This window comes from Botryllus schlosseri, chromosome 9 (genome assembly GCF_051294905.1).
Source record: "Botryllus schlosseri isolate E-star chromosome 9, Bs_hap1, whole genome shotgun sequence".
Lineage (NCBI taxonomy): Eukaryota > Metazoa > Chordata > Ascidiacea > Stolidobranchia > Styelidae > Botryllus > Botryllus schlosseri.
In genome coordinates, this window is record NC_137244.1 from 17,111,633 (window position 1) to 17,130,208 (window position 18,576).

The 18,576-nt window shown below is 40.5% G+C and overlaps 1 protein-coding gene across 1 annotated transcript in view; it reads left to right on the top strand.

The window, feature by feature from the left end:
• Positions 1–18,576, top strand: part of LOC145446706 (3'-5' exoribonuclease HELZ2-like) — a 48,182-nt gene that overhangs the window by 19,135 nt on the left and 10,471 nt on the right. The window contains exons 24-43 of the mRNA XM_080325056.1: positions 166–308; positions 365–440; positions 1,008–1,216; positions 1,283–1,420; positions 4,079–4,189; positions 4,248–4,438; positions 6,572–6,801; positions 7,794–7,945; positions 8,005–8,084; positions 8,188–8,354; positions 8,418–8,598; positions 12,200–12,353; positions 12,412–12,790; positions 12,859–13,028; positions 13,687–13,992; positions 14,166–14,296; positions 15,851–16,039; positions 16,097–16,211; positions 16,284–16,444; positions 17,334–17,507. Coding sequence (XP_080181182.1) covers positions 166–308; positions 365–440; positions 1,008–1,216; positions 1,283–1,420; positions 4,079–4,189; positions 4,248–4,438; positions 6,572–6,801; positions 7,794–7,945; positions 8,005–8,084; positions 8,188–8,354; positions 8,418–8,598; positions 12,200–12,353; positions 12,412–12,790; positions 12,859–13,028; positions 13,687–13,992; positions 14,166–14,296; positions 15,851–16,039; positions 16,097–16,211; positions 16,284–16,444; positions 17,334–17,507 — 3,457 coding nt within the window. The remainder of the gene's footprint in view (positions 1–165; positions 309–364; positions 441–1,007; positions 1,217–1,282; positions 1,421–4,078; positions 4,190–4,247; positions 4,439–6,571; positions 6,802–7,793; positions 7,946–8,004; positions 8,085–8,187; positions 8,355–8,417; positions 8,599–12,199; positions 12,354–12,411; positions 12,791–12,858; positions 13,029–13,686; positions 13,993–14,165; positions 14,297–15,850; positions 16,040–16,096; positions 16,212–16,283; positions 16,445–17,333; positions 17,508–18,576) is intronic.

An 18,576-nucleotide genomic window follows, 5' to 3' on the forward strand; every position in this document is an offset into this window, starting at 1 on the left:
CTACACTTTCAACAATATAGCGTTAACCCATAGATATGCTATTGAATATTTGGTAAATGAATGTTGCATATTAATAGGCTAACCTTCAAATTCTGGTATAGGATCGCTATTAGATGGTGTCGACTATTTCAGTTTTGTGAAATGCAGCAATGTACCTACTTTCAGGCGAATGTGTGCAGACTCTCCATGGTGATTACGCAAATGAAACGGAAGCATACCAAATTCTGAAGGAATTGACTATGCTTATCAAAGAAAGTAGACTCGTGAGTGTTGAAGACGTCGTTGTTGTGTCAGCCTTTCAGTCCCAGGTATTGTCAATCTCGTTTGCAATTTGTTTCCATTTTATATCATGGATCTTCTTTAGGTGAGGCACATTCGTACAGTCCTTCGAAAGAACGGTTTTGGCAACGTGTCGGTACAGACTGTTCAGGCTATTCAAGGTAAGTACTACTATGACATTAAAGCGGTTATTCCATGGTTTCAGAAGGTCACAATATATTTGACACTGTGGAAATAAATAATTTTCCAGGACTCAGTAAAGTCTTGTAATGATCGTGCTGATTTTTCTTCGGTAAAATACTTGATGTAGATAATAATTCATAGTGTTTGTAAATGCAAGCAAGAAAATATGCACACATTAAGTTTAGTAGGCTGTTAAGTATGTTATATAGTCATGTGTCGTTATTGTATCAAACTGCACATGTGACATGAGACATGTTCAGGTGTTGGATAGTGCTATTTGTGCCCGAGTGAAATGGCACATCCATGCTTGAATGACATCATCGTATTTTCTGACCGTATTTGGCAGTACATTAGTACTTATGTGTCCTTGAGTTATATGATGTAGGATTATTTTGCATTGAGATGTGCTTTACATATACTCACCCAAATCATGTAGGCCTCTATTTCCCCATTTTAATTCTTACCTATCTCAAAGGTTTGACTCTACTGTGACGTTCTCACAATGAAGTCCAATTAAACGGTCAACATTTTGTTACTTTTCACAGGTCAGGAGTACAGAGTCGTGTTTCTGACCACGGTAATGCGGCGCATTAATTGCCTAAAAACTCCCGGAGAAAACTTTGGCTTTCTTTCGGACCGAAGACTCCTGAATGTAACCATGACCAGAGCAAAATCTCTTGTTGTGGCCGTTGGCGACGCGGTCGCCTTGTGTTCGATTGGAGGCTGTAAGCAAGATTGGAAAACTTACCTTCAAGTACGAATTTCAGAATCGGCTCATTTGCGCCATAACTAGTGCATTGCATGTCCTCATTATTTCTAGTACTGCGAAGAACATAAAGCAATTTGTCCTAACTCTGTCAATGTCGAAAATGTGCGGCAACAAATTGCATTTGCAAGAAAGGAACTGCGTGCAGCCGCAGCGGAATTTGTTCCAAGAGCGCAAGCTCATTTTTCAGAGGTATTAAAGTTATACTCTGATATTTTCTCTTAATTGTAATATATATGTTTATGTGCCACTGCATTGAAATTTGAATTTGTGCTGTAGGTGGATAACTCAAATTCAAATTAGATTACTATAAGATATGTGTCATCGCAGTGAAATGAAACTTGCGTTGTATTTGCATAATTCTAATTTATTCCTGCGAAATAGATATCTGGAATCATATTATGTCTAGTGTATCGCATTGTACGTCATCCGTCTGGAGGGGATGAATACCGCCAACCGAAAACAATAATAAAAGAAACCTAGCAGTGTAGGACAGCGTGTGGATGTGACTATAGGTAGGGTCAACTGGTGTGATCACACCCTGCATTCAAAAAAGAGGAGGTTATTGTAATTTAGCTTAGTAAGTAAAAAGAGACGAGCCGAAGGAATAATTTGGTTTTGATAATTATAATTATCAGTGGCGGCTCGTCCTATAGGGCAACTGGGGCATTGCCCCACCTAAAATTCTGTTCAATAACAATTCTTTACCATTTATAGACGCAGAGCAATCTATATATACCGAAATCACAGCGAAAATCGCATTCTTCTTGTCGTTTCGCTTGTAAATGCCCATATATAGCGAAGTCTCTGCGAAAATCGAATTCTCTTCTGTGTTTTCGCTTTGCGAATGCCTAGCCGGGGCATGCCCCGGTAGCACTCATAACAAGCTTTCACTGTCTATTCTCTCAAAGCCGCGCACAATAAAGAAACGGTGATTTACTCTCTCCTATTCATAAAATTACCGAGCAAGTGGGGCACAATAGGTCTGTGCCCCGGAGGTGTGATGTAACAATCGTATCTATATCTGAACTCGGTTACCGTCATATGCGTTTAGTCGACCTTAGCTGGTATAGGTTGATTTTGATGGTGTTTCACACCATGAAAACTCTTGAAACTCTTGAAACAGGGTTTCTACTTGAAGTTTAGGGTAGTAATTCCGTTTCCGAAGTTGAGTGTGTGCTGATCCGTCATGTATCGCAAACAGATTTTACTTAAAAGCCGGTATTGGTATCCATTGATTTTGATGATGTTCAATACTGAGATCGGTTATGACATTTGGCACGGTAAGTCTTAATGTTAGTATCGAACGCTGTACCAAGTTTTAAGGTTGTCACTGAACTATGTTAGTGGTAATTTCGTTTCCTAAGTCGACTGAGAGCTGACTCGTCAATTGTCGCTAACAGATTTTACGCAAAGCCGGTATTGGTCTCTATTGATTTTAACGATGCTCCTTACCTAGATCCGTCATAAGCTTTTGCACGGTATGTCTTGATTTTAGTATCGAACGCTGTGCCAAGTCTCAAGGTTGACACTCAATGATTAGGGCAGTAATTTTGTTATCAAGGTCGAGTATGGTAGAGATGAGCTCTGATCTGACACTTTAGCCTACAACGCATTGCGAATTTCACGCAAAAGCCGGTGTATCTGTGGTAACGTTAACTGTGTTCCATAATGAGATAGGTGATGAGATGATGATATCATTCTCAGTTTGCATTCAAATATTTACTTTTATATTATATACTCCAATGTCAATTTCACCGTGAAATTGTGGCCTTCAAGCCATTTGCTTACAACCCCCTGTCAAGCGCGATAACTATTTCGTTTTCGATGGCGGCTAACATTCGATCACTTGATCAGTCTATTTCTCAGTAAATTTTATGCAAAATTCGGTGTTGGTCTGTTCGCATTAATTTTGACAGTGTACCATACCGAAAAGGGCCGTGAGGCTACTTCTCGATGATGTCATGTAACAGTGTGCTAAGTTTACGGCTTTCATCCACCTATTTATTCCGTAATATATTTTCCAAAGACGATTTCGCAGCAGACTTATAGACAGTAATAAAGCCGTATGTGTCGTGTTACAGTCTCCAGTTTCAAGGCCAAAATCTCCTATGCTGTACCGAGACCGAATTTCCGAGGCTGCTATTCTTAGTTTTTCAGAATGATGTTTTGGATTCAATATGACAGGCCAAATCTATGAGATAACAATTGCGTATGTGTCTGAACTCGTTGACCTTTCCAATTAGGCTTACGCAATCTCTCGAGTTACAGTCAATTCCATTTCTGCAGATAATTAGTCAGGTCTAGTGCGAACATGAACCGTGTTGAATCTTTGTTCCGTACGCCGTTTACGCAGTTACCACACTTCCAGTCACAGCTCACCGGCAGACCTCTCGTGGCACATACGTTAAAATCACTCCTGTCGGGAAATTCATGTTAACGTACCATCATCAAGTTACTTGTATACGTTGGAAAACGCCATTGTGACGTCATATTGATAAAAAGTCGCTTGCAGCCCTTGCCCCACCACCCGATATTGTCACGAGCCGCCACTGATAATTATGATATTTGCTGATTATCATTATCATTTGGAAAGGATTTCAACAGATTCAATTAGTCACCACCATCAATGATAGCAAGTCTCTTGCCTCCTTTGCATGGATAGGTGGTGCAAGACTTAGGAAGCCTTACAAGGCTATATCCGCACCTTCCTTGTCCAATAACATATGCACATCATGCGTTCATGGTATACATATGCAAAGATCGTGTGTATGTATATCATGAGTTGTTGTATATGCCGCAAAAACATCAAGGAAAAAAAGTATATAACGTCATATTCGCACCGTGCAGGAAAATAACATCCAAGAGATCTCTCAGCCTTCAAGTGACACTGACTCTGATAGTCAAGCCCACGAGTATGATGCCGATGACGATGACGATACTGACTCGTGGTGTTCCGAGGTAAGATTTATTCCTGTCCAGAGATTTCCACGAGATTGTGACGCAATTTGCAAATCAGGCGAGTGTCGACGACATAATTCTCGGAGACATGGTGAACGACAAGACCGCCACCGAACTCCACAAAATCACGAAACTTTCAAAAGTGACGATCGCGATGGATCGAAACCGTCGCGAATTCATTCAATACGACTCGTTCGACGAGGAGGAGGAAGACGATGACCCTAACGAAATTAACGAAAAACCTTCCAGGTTAAAGTGATGGATTTTTGCTTCATAATTTCCAATCTGCAATTGAATAGTATACTTGTATTGATATAAACCCGAATATTTTCGACTGACACTCGTGAGGGGCAATTGTCAGCAACTGGTAGAGAATTGGAAAGAATATTGTATATCAACAACCGTATCACCAAATATGACATCACCTCCTCACCTGCATGAAATTTGGAATGCCAATCGATCTAAATCTTTACTGGTTGCTGACGATTACCCCTGACGAGTGCCAGCTGAAAATATTCAGATTTATTTCAATATGAATATAACACTCAATTGTATATTGAAGTTCTGTACCTCCAATAAGCTCCTCTAATTACCAATTGTTAGGATTCAAATAAACCCCCAGTATTTCGTGATGCGTGACAGAGTACAGCTGTGAGGCGATGAATTACTTCGGTATTCCTATATACACAGCGTAAAATCAAAACTGGCCTATTTACATTTGCATTCCAACCACTGTAGCGTTCATTCTTTCTTTACAAGTATGCACAGTACACACTTTACTTATATAATATATTGCTATATTTAGTGCTATATAAATTATTTTTCTCCTTATAATTGCACATTTACCATATCTACCGTCTAAGTCCGTCAGGTGTCCGACTAGAAGCCCTTTGCTTGCGGAACATTAAATTGAATGAAAGATCGTTTTTAATTCGTGCTGTTGGCCGTAACTAGAGAAGGGTGCGCTTCAGATTTCTTTTAGAGAATTCGATTTAGTCTACTGTAAGAAGGACAAGTGGAAGACCTGACTTGGATCTAATCTATTTTGGTAGAGCTTTAATAGACGTACACAATTATGTCATCGAACTAATTGGCGAATTCGCGAAGCATATCGATGATATTTTCTGTATCATCGGTGGTGCTGTTATATTCATCCGACACACAATGTGTAATGAACTACACAGGACACAAAGCGAGCTGTCGAACCAATAGGAGGGTGTTAAAACAACCAACGATCTTGTGTGAGCAATCAACATCAACCTTATAGTCTACTAATCTAGTATTAATGTCCAACGCCGGCATTTGATAACATTCATGTCGTCTGTATCTGTCCAGAGTAGTGCACTCAACAGTACACATTGGGGATGGTGTGAATGTAAGGTTCACGTTTGCGTTCTGTGTGCGAACCTCAGAAATTGATAGGTTCCGTTCACAAACGAAACTAGGTAGGTTCTTCACTGTGAACCTTTTTCATAAATTACAGTTTTCATGTCATTATAACATCTTTGGTTGAAATTTACTACATTTCGACTGCGGGGCACTCCATGCATGGCGCAGGCAGCATAAAAAAATCAACACTAAACGAGCATGTACCTTGACAATCTCAAACATTTTACTTGCTTAGATACAGAAGTTTGCTCGAAATATCCAGCTTTTCGTTTGTGAATATTTAGTGACTCTCTGCTGTGAGCATGACCCGTAATCACACAACATCAAGAGCGAAATACGCTACCGGTAGCTGTAGGTAGTCAGCAAATGATGCTTATTCAACCAATCAATGAAATTGTTGTCTAATGTACAAAATCTAGCAAACGTACGGGGTCCATGTCGATTTCATATGTTTATTGTATCAGAAAATCCCCAATCCGTGCAATTAGGCTGTTGGCTACTGCTGTACAACTTGTTAATGGGGTAATATCGGTAGCAAATATAGAAACCCGTTTTACACTCTGCTCAATATCAACGCAGCAGCACTCGGACGCCGAATACATTGTCCGGTCTGGCCTGGACCGTTAAGGCGTAAGCTTATATTCCCTTTCAAGTCCTTATTGCCAAGTGATGGAAGACATTTATTTTATGGGATTATTATATCATTTAATTGCCCCAGTTAATACATCTGCCAACGTTTAAAAATTCAGTCTGTACTTCAGCATTGTGGCATTATATGACCCGAGTCGTCGCTAGGTATCGTGTACATTAATATATCACTTCACTGAAAGGTAGGGTTGGAATTTACTTATACCTTACTGTAACACCATCTGGATCTCAATTTATATTTTTAGAAAACCACATGTATTTAGAGCATTTCCAAGTCTTCTGTCGAAGCCACAATCACAGTCACAGCCTCCGTAAACATCTCCCTACATTTACTCACTTTTACAGACGGCCACGTAAACGTACTGCCATCTATCCGAAATTTACCAAAGAGCAACTTGAACAAATGCTGGCCCGAGACAAAAATCGCTACCGCCGTTGTAAGATCAACATCAAGAATTGGTTTAGTGCCGAAGCAGTTCCGATTGTGAACGATGAAGATGAGAGGCATTGTGAAACCAAGCAGCAACCTGACGAAAGTGACAGTCTGGAGGGAGATGACAGCATATCAGATAATGGTAATTTAAACGGCGCTTCTTCGATATAAGCCCGAGATCAAAACAGTGTTCCCCATGACTCCCGTAAATGTTTCCCCATGAACACGATAAAATTTTATAAACGTCAAAATATTTTTTTGCATTTGAATAGACGGATATTAGGGTTGGGGGAATGGAGATATTGGTGTTGGATTTGGGTTAGGGTCAAAGTTTAGGTTATGGTATCCCTAACCAACATCCAACCCCTCCCCCAACCCTAAAATTGGGAAACCCGAACCTCAACTTTGACCCTAACCCACATCCAACTCTAATATCCTTCCTTCCTCTTCCCTAATACCCCCTCCCCCAACCGTAATCTTGGGATACCCTAACCCCGACTTTGACCCTAACCCAAATCCAACACCAATATCTCCATTCCCCCAACCTTAATATGTGTCTCTCCAAAGGCAAAAAAAACAATTTATTTCGACGTTTATAAAATTGTATCGTGCTCATGGGAGGCACTTGCTGGTGTTATGTGAAACACTGTTTCGATCTCGGGCGCATATCGAAGAAGCGCCATTTAAACTATATTGATTACTTTGATGTCCGGTGCATTGATGATGTAGTATAGACTGTAGACTAGAGCATCCCCAATGTCTAGATCAGGGGATTTCAATTACCGTTTTTATATGCATGTATGTCATACCCCTTGAAATGAAGTAGCAAAAAATGTATGTGACAGAAAATGTATTTTTGTAATTGTTTTAGAAAGGCACACGCGTAAATTATGTTTAACTCTAACCTAAACTCTGTCACAAAATTTGTCCGGGAAACATCAGAGCAGTGGCCCAGTCAGAGTATTTATGAAATTTGCGGCAGTTGTAGGCAAAACTAGAAAATGCAGTAATCAATGGTTGATCAAATATGATATATATGATATAACGTTTTTGGGATTAGTCAATAATACCGTAAGCAGATGACCAATATCGATATTTTTTGAATATCTGATGCAGACAACTTGAATTTTAAAGGTGACAATGATTCCGACGGCGAGAGGTATGAAATCAACCCCGGTCCAGTTCAGGCAGTAACCGTGCCGATCACTCAAATGTCAACGGTCATTTATATCGAGACCAGGCTGAATCTCGGCAGAACTTTTGACCAGGACGAAGCTCTCGTTGAGGTAATGCCTTTGTGAAAATGTTCAATTGTTTCTTTTAAATGCATGGTTATTCCCGATAGATAATCGGGACGAAACGGGATCCGGTGAATCCGACTTATATTCGGAGAATGGGAAAAGTCATGGGAATATTGGAAACGAGGTCAGTTGACATACTAACGGTTAGTAGTTATGATCTAACTTGTGTGTAAATTTATTTATATTCACCTGCAACGGTGGTTTATGTTTGTGCTTCTACCTTCCAGACCAATCAGTCCTCGAAACCGTTACATACTGTGCAGGCCGAACCCTGTTAATCCAATATTCATGAGGCCGTACGACCGCACGTTGCCTCAAATTGCGACATATGCCCCGGAGAACAATCAGCCTACAATGGGCCGAGTGGCGATCTGCCAGTTGAGAACGATAGGGGGTTAGAATCTTGAATTCTTGAACTCAATAAAAATCTATATTTCTAGTGCATTGTTATTCACAGGAAAGTCAAATTTGATTGTCCAAAGGTATGAAGAGGTTGATGACACAAGAGTCTATGTTGTGCGGTATCTGAAATGGTCCGAATGTTGCATGAACCCACTCGGATTTGTGGAGAGCTCTTTCGACGCGGACGATTTTCAAAGATACCTGTGTCTCGAGTACCGTGTTCGTACTGGGCACAAGTATGTTCACATTTGATTTTGTTTTTACTTAAACTTCATTATGCACTGGTGAATTCTCCATGTTTGCCTTCAATGATGCACTATATCAATAATCAATTAATAACTGTGACAGCAACCAGACATCAGTTTGAAAAATGTCACGACAAAGTAAGACTAAAGTATAGAAGGGGGGGGGGGGGGGGGAATGAGACACCTTCCAGTATTCCATAGTCTGATTCGTCATATTTACGACAATAGCTATCAGCTATAATCTCAACACAGAGTTTTACAAATTTGTAATGTGTTATCTATATGAAGAGACTCTTTGGGGTACAGAACTTTAATATACATTTTAATAATATATTCATATTAAAACCCGAAGCTTTTCGAGCTGACACTTCTCAAGGGCAATCGTCAGCAAATGGAGAATTTCAAAAACATGCATCTAGCTACATTGCATACAACCAATTATGACGTCATAGAAACAAACAACATGAAATACAGGCAAACCGCGAGCGCAGCTAGTGGACAATTTTTAGATTCACTACAAATTCCTTCTGCTGACACAAGCGCGGTCGGTGGATTTTAATATAAGTCGATTCCAGTGCAGACAGATGGAAATTAGTGCGGCCTCTACCTAATCGAAAATCTTTCATCGCGATAGTTTTTAGCGCAAGTTGCATTCTCAGCCAAATGCTTGCCGATGGCAGAGTTCATAGCCATGGCCTGATTACGTTCTAGTATTCGGAGATCAGTTACGGCTGCGTCTTCGCGAGAGTCCAATATGCGTGATCTAATAACGCTAGGGACATGTTGTTTGATGCGTTCCTGCAAGCGCTGAGTTGTTCTTCCCACGTACCGACAATCACAGTGGCACTTGAAATCATAGACTATATTGCTTTGTTGAAAAGCAGGAAGAACATCTTTGTGCGTTGCAGGAAGCAATTGTTTGGTGGTAAACACAACATTAGTTTTTACGTTATCGTAACAGCGATTTACAGCAGAAATCAATTGCTTTTCAAACCGGGAAGAGATGGGGCCCAGCCACGGCAAATGTATATATACATTTTCCTCAGACCGTGTGTTCGTGTTTTGTGATTTGTTGGGATTGAAATTACTGAGTTTTCTGTCCACAGAACTTTTGATGATGTGTTCGGGGTAGCCGTTATCGATTAGAATTTTGCGGATATATTCTAGCTCCGCGTTTAATTTTACATCCGAACAAATCATCAAGGCTCTGTGCACCAATGTGCCAATCAAATTTAGTTTACGGCGATTCGGGCTAAAAGAATTCCAGCGTATGTAATGCCCTGTAAACGTTGGCTTGCGGTAAACCGAAGTGACAAAGCTAACACCCCGTTTTTCCACCAGAACGTCTAAGAATGGTAACGAGTTAGCACGCTCTTTTTCAAATGTGACTTTTAAAGACGAGTGTAGAGAATTCAAGTTAACGAAGAAATCATCGAACTCCGTCTCATTTTGACAGATAACGAAGGTGTCGTCGACATAGCGACGGTACATGAATGGAGGCTTGGTTTCATCTGCGGCGAAAAGTCTGTTTTCATGGAATCCCACAAATATATTGGCTAAAATCGGGCCAAGAGGGCTACCCATAGCTACACCGTCGGTTTGCATGTAGATGGTATCGTTAAAACTAAACTCAACAGAGCAAGTAGCCGTATTAAGAAGTTCAACGAACACTTTACGCGAGAAGGAAGGTGGTGCTAAATCACCACCACCATATAGCGCGTCCGCACAGATATCAATGGTCTCCTTCAGAGGCACATTCGTGAAGAGGCTTACGATATCATAAGAACCGAGAAACATATTCGGGTTTGGAAGGTCGGTGGTTTTCATCTCGTGCGCGAATGTAAACGTTTACGCGCACGAGATGAAAACAATTGCTCTTGCTCTGTTGAGTTTAGTTTTAACGATACCATCTACATGCAAACCGACGGTGTAGCTATGGGTAGCCCTCTTGGCCCGATTTTAGCCAATATATTTGTGGGATTCCATGAAAACAGACTTTTTGCCGCAGATGAAACCAAGCCTCCATTCATGTACCGTCGCTATGTCGACGACACCTTCGTTATCTGTCAAAATGAGACGGAGTTCGATGATTTCTTCGTTAACTTGAATTCTCTACACTCGTCTTTAAAATTCACATTTGAAAAAGAGCGTGCTAACTCGTTACCATTCTTAGACGTTCTGGTGGAAAAACGGGGTGTTAGCTTTGTCACTTCGGTTTACCGCAAGCCAACGTTTACAGGGCATTACATACGCTGGAATTCTTTTAGCCCGAATCGCCGTAAACTAAATTTGATTGGCACATTGGTGCACAGAGCCTTGATGATTTGTTCGGATGTAAAATTAAACGCGGAGCCAGAATATATCCGCAAAATTCTAATCGATAACGGCTACCCCGAACACATCATCAAAAGTTCTGTGGACAGAAAACTCAGTAATTTCAATCCCAACAAATCACAAAACACGAACACACGGTCTGAGGAAAATGTATATATACATTTGCCGTGGCTGGGCCCCATCTCTTCCCGGTTTGAAAAGCAATTGATTTCTGCTGTAAATCGCTGTTACGATAACGTAAAAACTAATGTTGTGTTTACCACCAAACAATTGCTTCCTGCAACGCACAAAGATGTTCTTCCTGCTTTTCAACAAAGCAATATAGTCTATGATTTCAAGTGCCACTGTGATTGTCGGTACGTGGGAAGAACAACTCAGCGCTTGCAGGAACGCATCAAACAACATGTCCCTAGCGTTATTAGATCACGCATATTGGACTCTCGCGAAGACGCAGCCGTAACTGATCTCCGAATACTAGAACGTAATCAGGCCATGGCTATGAACTCTGCCATCGGCAAGCATTTGGCTGAGAATGCAACTTGCGCTAAAAACTATCGCGATGAAAGATTTTCGATATTAGGTAGAGGCCGCACTAATTTCCATCTGTCTGCACTGGAATCGACTTATATTAAAATCCACCGACCGCGCTTGTGTCAGCAGAAGGAATTTGTAGTGAATCTAAAAATTGTCCACTAGCTGCGCTCGCGGTTTGCCTGTATTTCATGTTGTTTGTTTCTATGACGTCATAATTGGTTGTATGCAATGTAGCTAGATGCATGTTTTTGAAATTCTCCATTTGCTGACGATTGCCCTTGAGAAGTGTCAGCTCGAAAAGCTTCGGGTTTTAATATGAATATATTAATAAAATGTATGTTATCTATATGGGATCGCGAAACTTGCAAAACGAGACTAAGATGGTACTTAGTTGTAACAGAGTATCTTGGGTGTAATTTATCTGTAAACAGGAACTATGCCATAAACTATTCTATAACGTGAGCAGGCGCTATTGATAATTTCCGCAGAATATCTTCCATATTGTTATCGTTATACTGTTGCGTACTGTAATTATCAATTACGATCAATTGATATATGGATATGCCAGCCTGGTCAGTTTGTAAAAGACTGTTATTTCATATTGGATGTCGGTGTGCAGATTTTGTCACACAAATGCTACTAGCATCATCAGTTTGCAGAATTCTTAACTAGTTGCTGAGCGCGACTAATGCTCCTTAACCGTCACCTGTTATGTTGATTACAGGAAGGAATTAATCGAAGAAGTGGAAAATGCGGAAGAATCAGACTTTGATGGTCTACCTTATATTGAGGTGTTCACAATTGACCCAGAGGATTGTAAAGATATGGATGATGCGATCAGTTTCGAGGAGTGCGAAGAACACGGTGATTGTTACAAGGTATGTTTCGGACGGTGTATCTAAATCTGTGATTTTCCGTTACCAAAATTGTTAACAGATTGGAATTCACATCACCGATGTAGCTTCGGTCGTGAGAGAAGGATCTCAAATTGATTTAGAGGCGCAAAGAAGGCGGTCCACATTTTACGGATTGGAAAAACCAGCTCATATGCTTCCTGCGGAATTGAGTAACAAGCGATGTAGTATCGTTCCGGGTGAAATTCGGCAAGCCATTTCGACCACGTTTCACACATCTCTGCCGATGTATGCGAACTGTAAAATGCATCCAGAATTTAAGGCCATACGGCCAGAACGTACTTACGTAAAGTCAGTACGAAAGATGTCTTATGCGGAGGCTCAGAAACTTTACAAGGCACAGGAACTGGGTCTACTGGACGAATTGGATGAAACTGACATGCAATACGCCGAGATCATTCGTATGTCGTCAATTTATGTCATATGATATCTTTAAATTTACACACATTGATCATTACGATCATTTTAGATAAGTTATGGGGCGTCATGTGGAAGTGGCGTCTCGGCAGGCTTGGAGCGGAGGCTTACTATAAAAGAAGCGACACGTTCGATTATATATTGGAGACTCACGCCCATCTTTTGATCGAAGAAGCTATGATCGCAACGAACATGAACACTGCGCGTTATTTGACTGATGCGGTACAGACAACCTTCCTCTTTGCTCGTTTCACGGTCATATTTAGTCAGTGGTGGTCAAGATACGCCATGTGTTGCTAGATTACGATACCATAGGTAGATGCTGGATTGCAAAATGGTAGTTCCAAACATTCGATGAGCCATATTTACTGCGAGGAGTCATGTCATACGGGCGGCAATGCGGTGTGTGCTGAACCACACGACCCGCTACCTAAATTAAATCTCTCTCTCTCTGGAACGAAGCGTGACAAAAATCTAGGCTTCACTTAACTTTTGTGAAAATTAAATTCTTGGTGCCACTAAGTGAAAACAGCCCGGAAATTCCTCCGTCTCTCTCCCTAATTGGAGGAATACGATACTTCCAGTTGACAGACTGTAAATACCAAAAAGTAGGTAAACAAACTAAAAAAGTGGAATAGCAGTAGCGGGAAATTAGCTCCACTTGAGTAAAAACTACAAGTGAAAAACTGCTTAGAAAAAGTAGTACTTCATTACTGACCACTTATTTATGTGGCAATATGATTTTTGATATACAGTGCTCTTTTCCATTCTCCACTAGTTGTTGAGAATTACCCCTGACGAGTGTCAGTTGAAAATATTTGGGTTTATTTCCATAAGAATATATGATTCAATTGTATCATTATATGTGCTATTCTTTAAGGGACTTGAGGTGCCTATAAGAGCGCAGCATATGCCGGAAGAACAGCTTTGGACCGTTTGGGAGAAGATTCACGCCAATCTCATACCAAACTCGTGCTTTCTGAAATCCATGAAGAAGCACCTCAGACGGCGTCAGAACATCTCGGAAGGGCTGGATGAATACGAGGAGGAAGAGGAAGAGGAGAGAGAATCTAGCGATAGCGAGTATCAAGGCGAATGGCAGAATGTACATCGTCGCAGAAAGAAACCCGCCTCCGAATGGATGACAAATAAACCTAAAGCAACAGATGGCGCAATTCAATCGCAGGTAAAAATCCATCTGGCAAATCTCTTGAAATATATGACATGATTTACGCTTTAATATTGAAATTAACCCGGATGTATTCGTGTTCATTTCAATATGAATATAATATGTAATTGTAAATTGAGGTTATGTACCTCCGAGAGTCTTTAATAATTTACACTGCATGATACATCCAGGATTACGTAACAATTTTCGATAACTACTGGAGGGAGATGTTGGAAGCCAAGGCAGAGGGATTTCCTGATCTCTTTGCTTTGATCGCAGCGTGTGATGACCTCCATCCTTCTCAAATTCCAAGCGTGATGGGGTATGTATATCCGCGATTTGTAGGGATATGTTACAGTACCTGTGAGACAAATATTGTTTTGATACTGCGGATGATTCTTCTAGACTTACCTATGTAGTTGGCTGATAATGTGGTGAGCATGTGATATCTCGTAAAATTTGAGTTCATGAATTGATATTGTAAATTATATTTACTGAGTACACTAGTAGTGGGCGGTCACTGCTTCTGTTTCTTTGTTCATGCTTAAGCTCGTTTTGCTTTCAGAATTCTTTCACCTATATGTCAACAGTTGTCGAAGCCCAAACAACTTCAGCATATAGATAGGAAAGAATTGGAGAATAGATTATGGATAGATTTGGGTAATTTTTTGAAACCGGCTGGAATTCATCACAACCACTGGGCTTTTGAACCACAATCACCGAAATGTGTTTTGACGTCTGGCAATCTTGCAGCACATAGGCTATTCTGCACTGCACGTGCTTGCATGAATGATGAAGCTTCGAATCCACTCACTTTTTGCTTTGATTCGAAGTCATTTTAGCTTGTCGTGTGGGGGCACGACTTTTGCTGGGATTTTTATACCTTTATCTCGATTTCAATGACATCATTTTATGCCGGGTTGAAAGTAAAGATGTTCAATTATACATACATATCACGATGACCAGACTTGTACAAACTACCCATTTAGTTAGTTGACAGTCAACTAACTAATGGTTTTTCAAGTAGTTCTGGTTGCAAATTTCGAAAATTAAGTAGTTATAGTTCTAGTTGCAGATTTTGAAAAGTCGTTAGTTGTATTTGAAGTTGCACATTTGCAAAAAACAAACACATGTCGTCGTTTGGTGTGAATCATGATACGAGTGTTCTGTTGTGTGATGTTTTTTTGCAGATATTGCCATATCGGAGTCATTACTAACAGTGGTGCAGCCAGTGGATGGGTTTACGGGGTCGAAACCCCTCCCATTTCAAACACGTGTCTAACTGTCTATGTCTGATATTTCGATTAAATAAGAATTAATCTGTGCATTGGAGAATTAAATCTATTTGAGTAGCCTGTGATTCTTAACCTCAATGACCTGGGAACCCCTACGGCCTACACACATCTCCAAGCTTTCGGGGAACGAGTCACAAAAACCAAAATCAACCACATTACACATCTAACTACACATTTAATACATAACTATGTATTACTTGTGCATCTGGGAACGCCGGCAACGAACCATTGATATATTAGCTGGGTTTTGGTAGTTACAGATCTTCAAAGGTTGTTAGTTTGAGTTCTATATGCGAATTTTAAAAAGCAAATAGTTAGAGTTGCGCATTTGGAAAATCCAGTAGTTCGTAAAAGTCTGACGATGACATTAAAATGGTAATGGACGGCATGCAGTTTATATCACTGTTCGTGCTGTTTGGCCATTGATGCCTGCCTGGCATCATAATGTTGGTAGATGCAGCTCCGGAATTATAGTGGGATTTATTTTTAGTGGTGCATTCATTGTTCTGACTATATCCAATATGTGTTAGCAGTGCCTGCGTTATGGTTTTGTGATAAAAACCTCACAATTTTTCTCATAGATTTGTCCGCACTCAAAAGAAAGCTTATTTCACCACCCGTAGCGAATATCACTTCTCCTTGCGACTCGAAAGGTACGCGTGGAGCACCTCTCCCATCCGCAGATACGCAGACATCCTGATTCAAAGATGCCTCGTCAATATATTGGAAAATCAATCCGTCAATGAACACACAAAAGAAGTCATCAAACGGTTAGTCCGTTACCTCAACTGATCCAAACTGTGTAGCTTAACAACTCTCTCTGTTAGATTCTGCCGAGTCACGGACGATCGTCACAAACAGTTTGAACAGAAACTGACGGAAGCCACCCTCGCTAAATCTTTTGAGGAGCAACCGGCCGTTTTCGAAGCGTGCATTGAGCAGGTTACATTCTATTTTCTCTGCACTCTCGGCCGGTTTGATTGTGACCATTTTGCAAATCGATTTCTTGCCCAGGTGTCCGAGGCGTTTGTCAAGGTTTCGATCCCTTTGGCGAAATTTGTGAAAAATCAAAAGACGCAAATCAAGTTGGGAAACCTGATGATTCGAAAGGCAGAGGGAAGTGGAAACGAAGAAAATAATGCCGCGACTTGTATGACGCTGGAGTGGAGGCTAAGGTCAGTGGTTCATCATAGCTAGATGTAGTCTCTGGTCAATAACGAGGTGCTTGGACGTGTCTTGTGTACATAAGTATATTTGTGTGTACGATGCAGAAACTAGAAATTGCCAAGTTTATGTATCAGTTCCACTGCGGCCACTGTCCCTTCAATGACTTCCTTCTTCGTTATCAAAATGGCATAAGTACGTCATCCAACTATCATATGGTGGACAAAAAGATCATCGCTCTATCAAATATGCCAGACCTCTATTTTACCGGACCACGACCTGATGTATCGATCTCGCCTTCCGACACATGCCACCTTTTTATCACCTGTCCTTTTATATTATCTTCTTTTAACTTTCATTCAGTGTGCATGCCTCCTTTTTTAACATCGCCAATGCCATGTGGTCTAATACCGAAGACTACTCCAAGTCGTTTTGACACCTTCCTATCTTTCATTGTATTGCAGTCTGTGTTGTATTGAAATGATGAAATTAGTAGCAATAAATTGAATTGAATTGAATTATTTACTTGCACTAGCTATGCGAGCAGTTGTAAGCTTTTTCTAGGTTATTTCAACGCCGAGTCCAGCAGTTGCTAAAGCCAGACTTTTTGCATTCAATATTTTGAGAACTTTGACCACCTCTGCGCAGATGTTGAAATCGGAAATGCTCTCCAAGTTTAAATAAGCAAACGGACATTCTACCTATGCCACAACTTCAATGGCATGGATTTATCCTCATACTCGGATAGTAGCAGACCCACAGACTGTCTGGGTTCTGCCCCAAACCAAGCATTGTACATTGTACAGAAACATTGTACGGATCTTCACCACCCATAACACATTCCCTAAAACTGAATGGAGAATTTGCAAAATAAATAATAATTGATCCATTGCTTTCAAGGTACTACAAATATTCTAAGAGTAGCGAAACCAGGCTGCGTACAGACTCAATTGCTGTCGTGAAAATTCCCACCGGGCCTTGGAAACAATTCGTGCAAGTGCTTTCGTCGAGGCCGAATTTACAAGAGTCTCGACTTGACCTGTATCCGTTTCAACTGATGGAAGCTATCGAAAGGTAACATAAATCATGTCAGTGGGTACTCATCATAGTTGTAGCAAGTGAACCCTTGAAGCGTAGCAACAAAATCAATAATCACTTCTACTTTGCCGTGGTATGCAAGTACGTTTTGCCAACTTGTGATACTTACTGGAGGGTTTACGTTTTTATTCTACTTCAACTTTTGCCTAACAGTTTTTTAGGCGAAACTACATTTTGAATTTCTAGTCAAAGTGGAAAGTAGGAAGTAATTTTGTGATATGTCTGCTCTGCTTCGGTGTGGAATGGTCATAAGAAGCCGGCAAAACAGCCTCTGCATCACTACAACTGAATATATTTTTGACAATTGGGTCGAACTTATAGTACCAAATGTTATTTTGCGCCCTGTTGGCGTTGCACCCTGCAATTTCAGAGGTACGGCCTTTAATTTGCTTTTTCACCCTACTTACTTGGGTACTTTACCCCAGACCCTAATTTTCTACTTCCACTCAAATTAGTATTGGCATGTCGTCAAAACTACTACTTCTAATGATAAATTGGTTGAAATTTATGACATTACTTGTATCCGAGTACCAACACTAACCATTTGACTGGAGCCCGGATGATCCATTTCTAGTTTATTTCATGTTCTATCATGGTAATGGCTGTAAAGCTGTTCAAAGATATGCTCTGGGATAACATGGAGGAGTGGTGCAAAATTTCAAGGCTATTTCTGCATTTTTTCCCCAGTAGTATATGTACATCATACACACATGGTATGCATATGCACAGACCACGTGCTTGCATATCATCATTATCATGAGTTGGTGTATATGCTGAAAAAACATCAAATACAAAAGTATATAATGTCCTATCCCTCTGGGTGGCTAGGCTTTGAAGTCTTTGTCATATCGAGCCGCACGTCTACCTTGCATGTTGCATTTCACTGTGTTGCATTTATGTTGTGTGTTGTTGATTTGTAATGCGGGTGAATAAAGATATTTTTCTCTCTCTCTCTATTCCTCTGAAGTTTTGAAAATGTGTCTTAGGTCACATGTTATATCTTTTGAATATCGGGGATATTGGTAATGGTAAAATCCTATGTCAG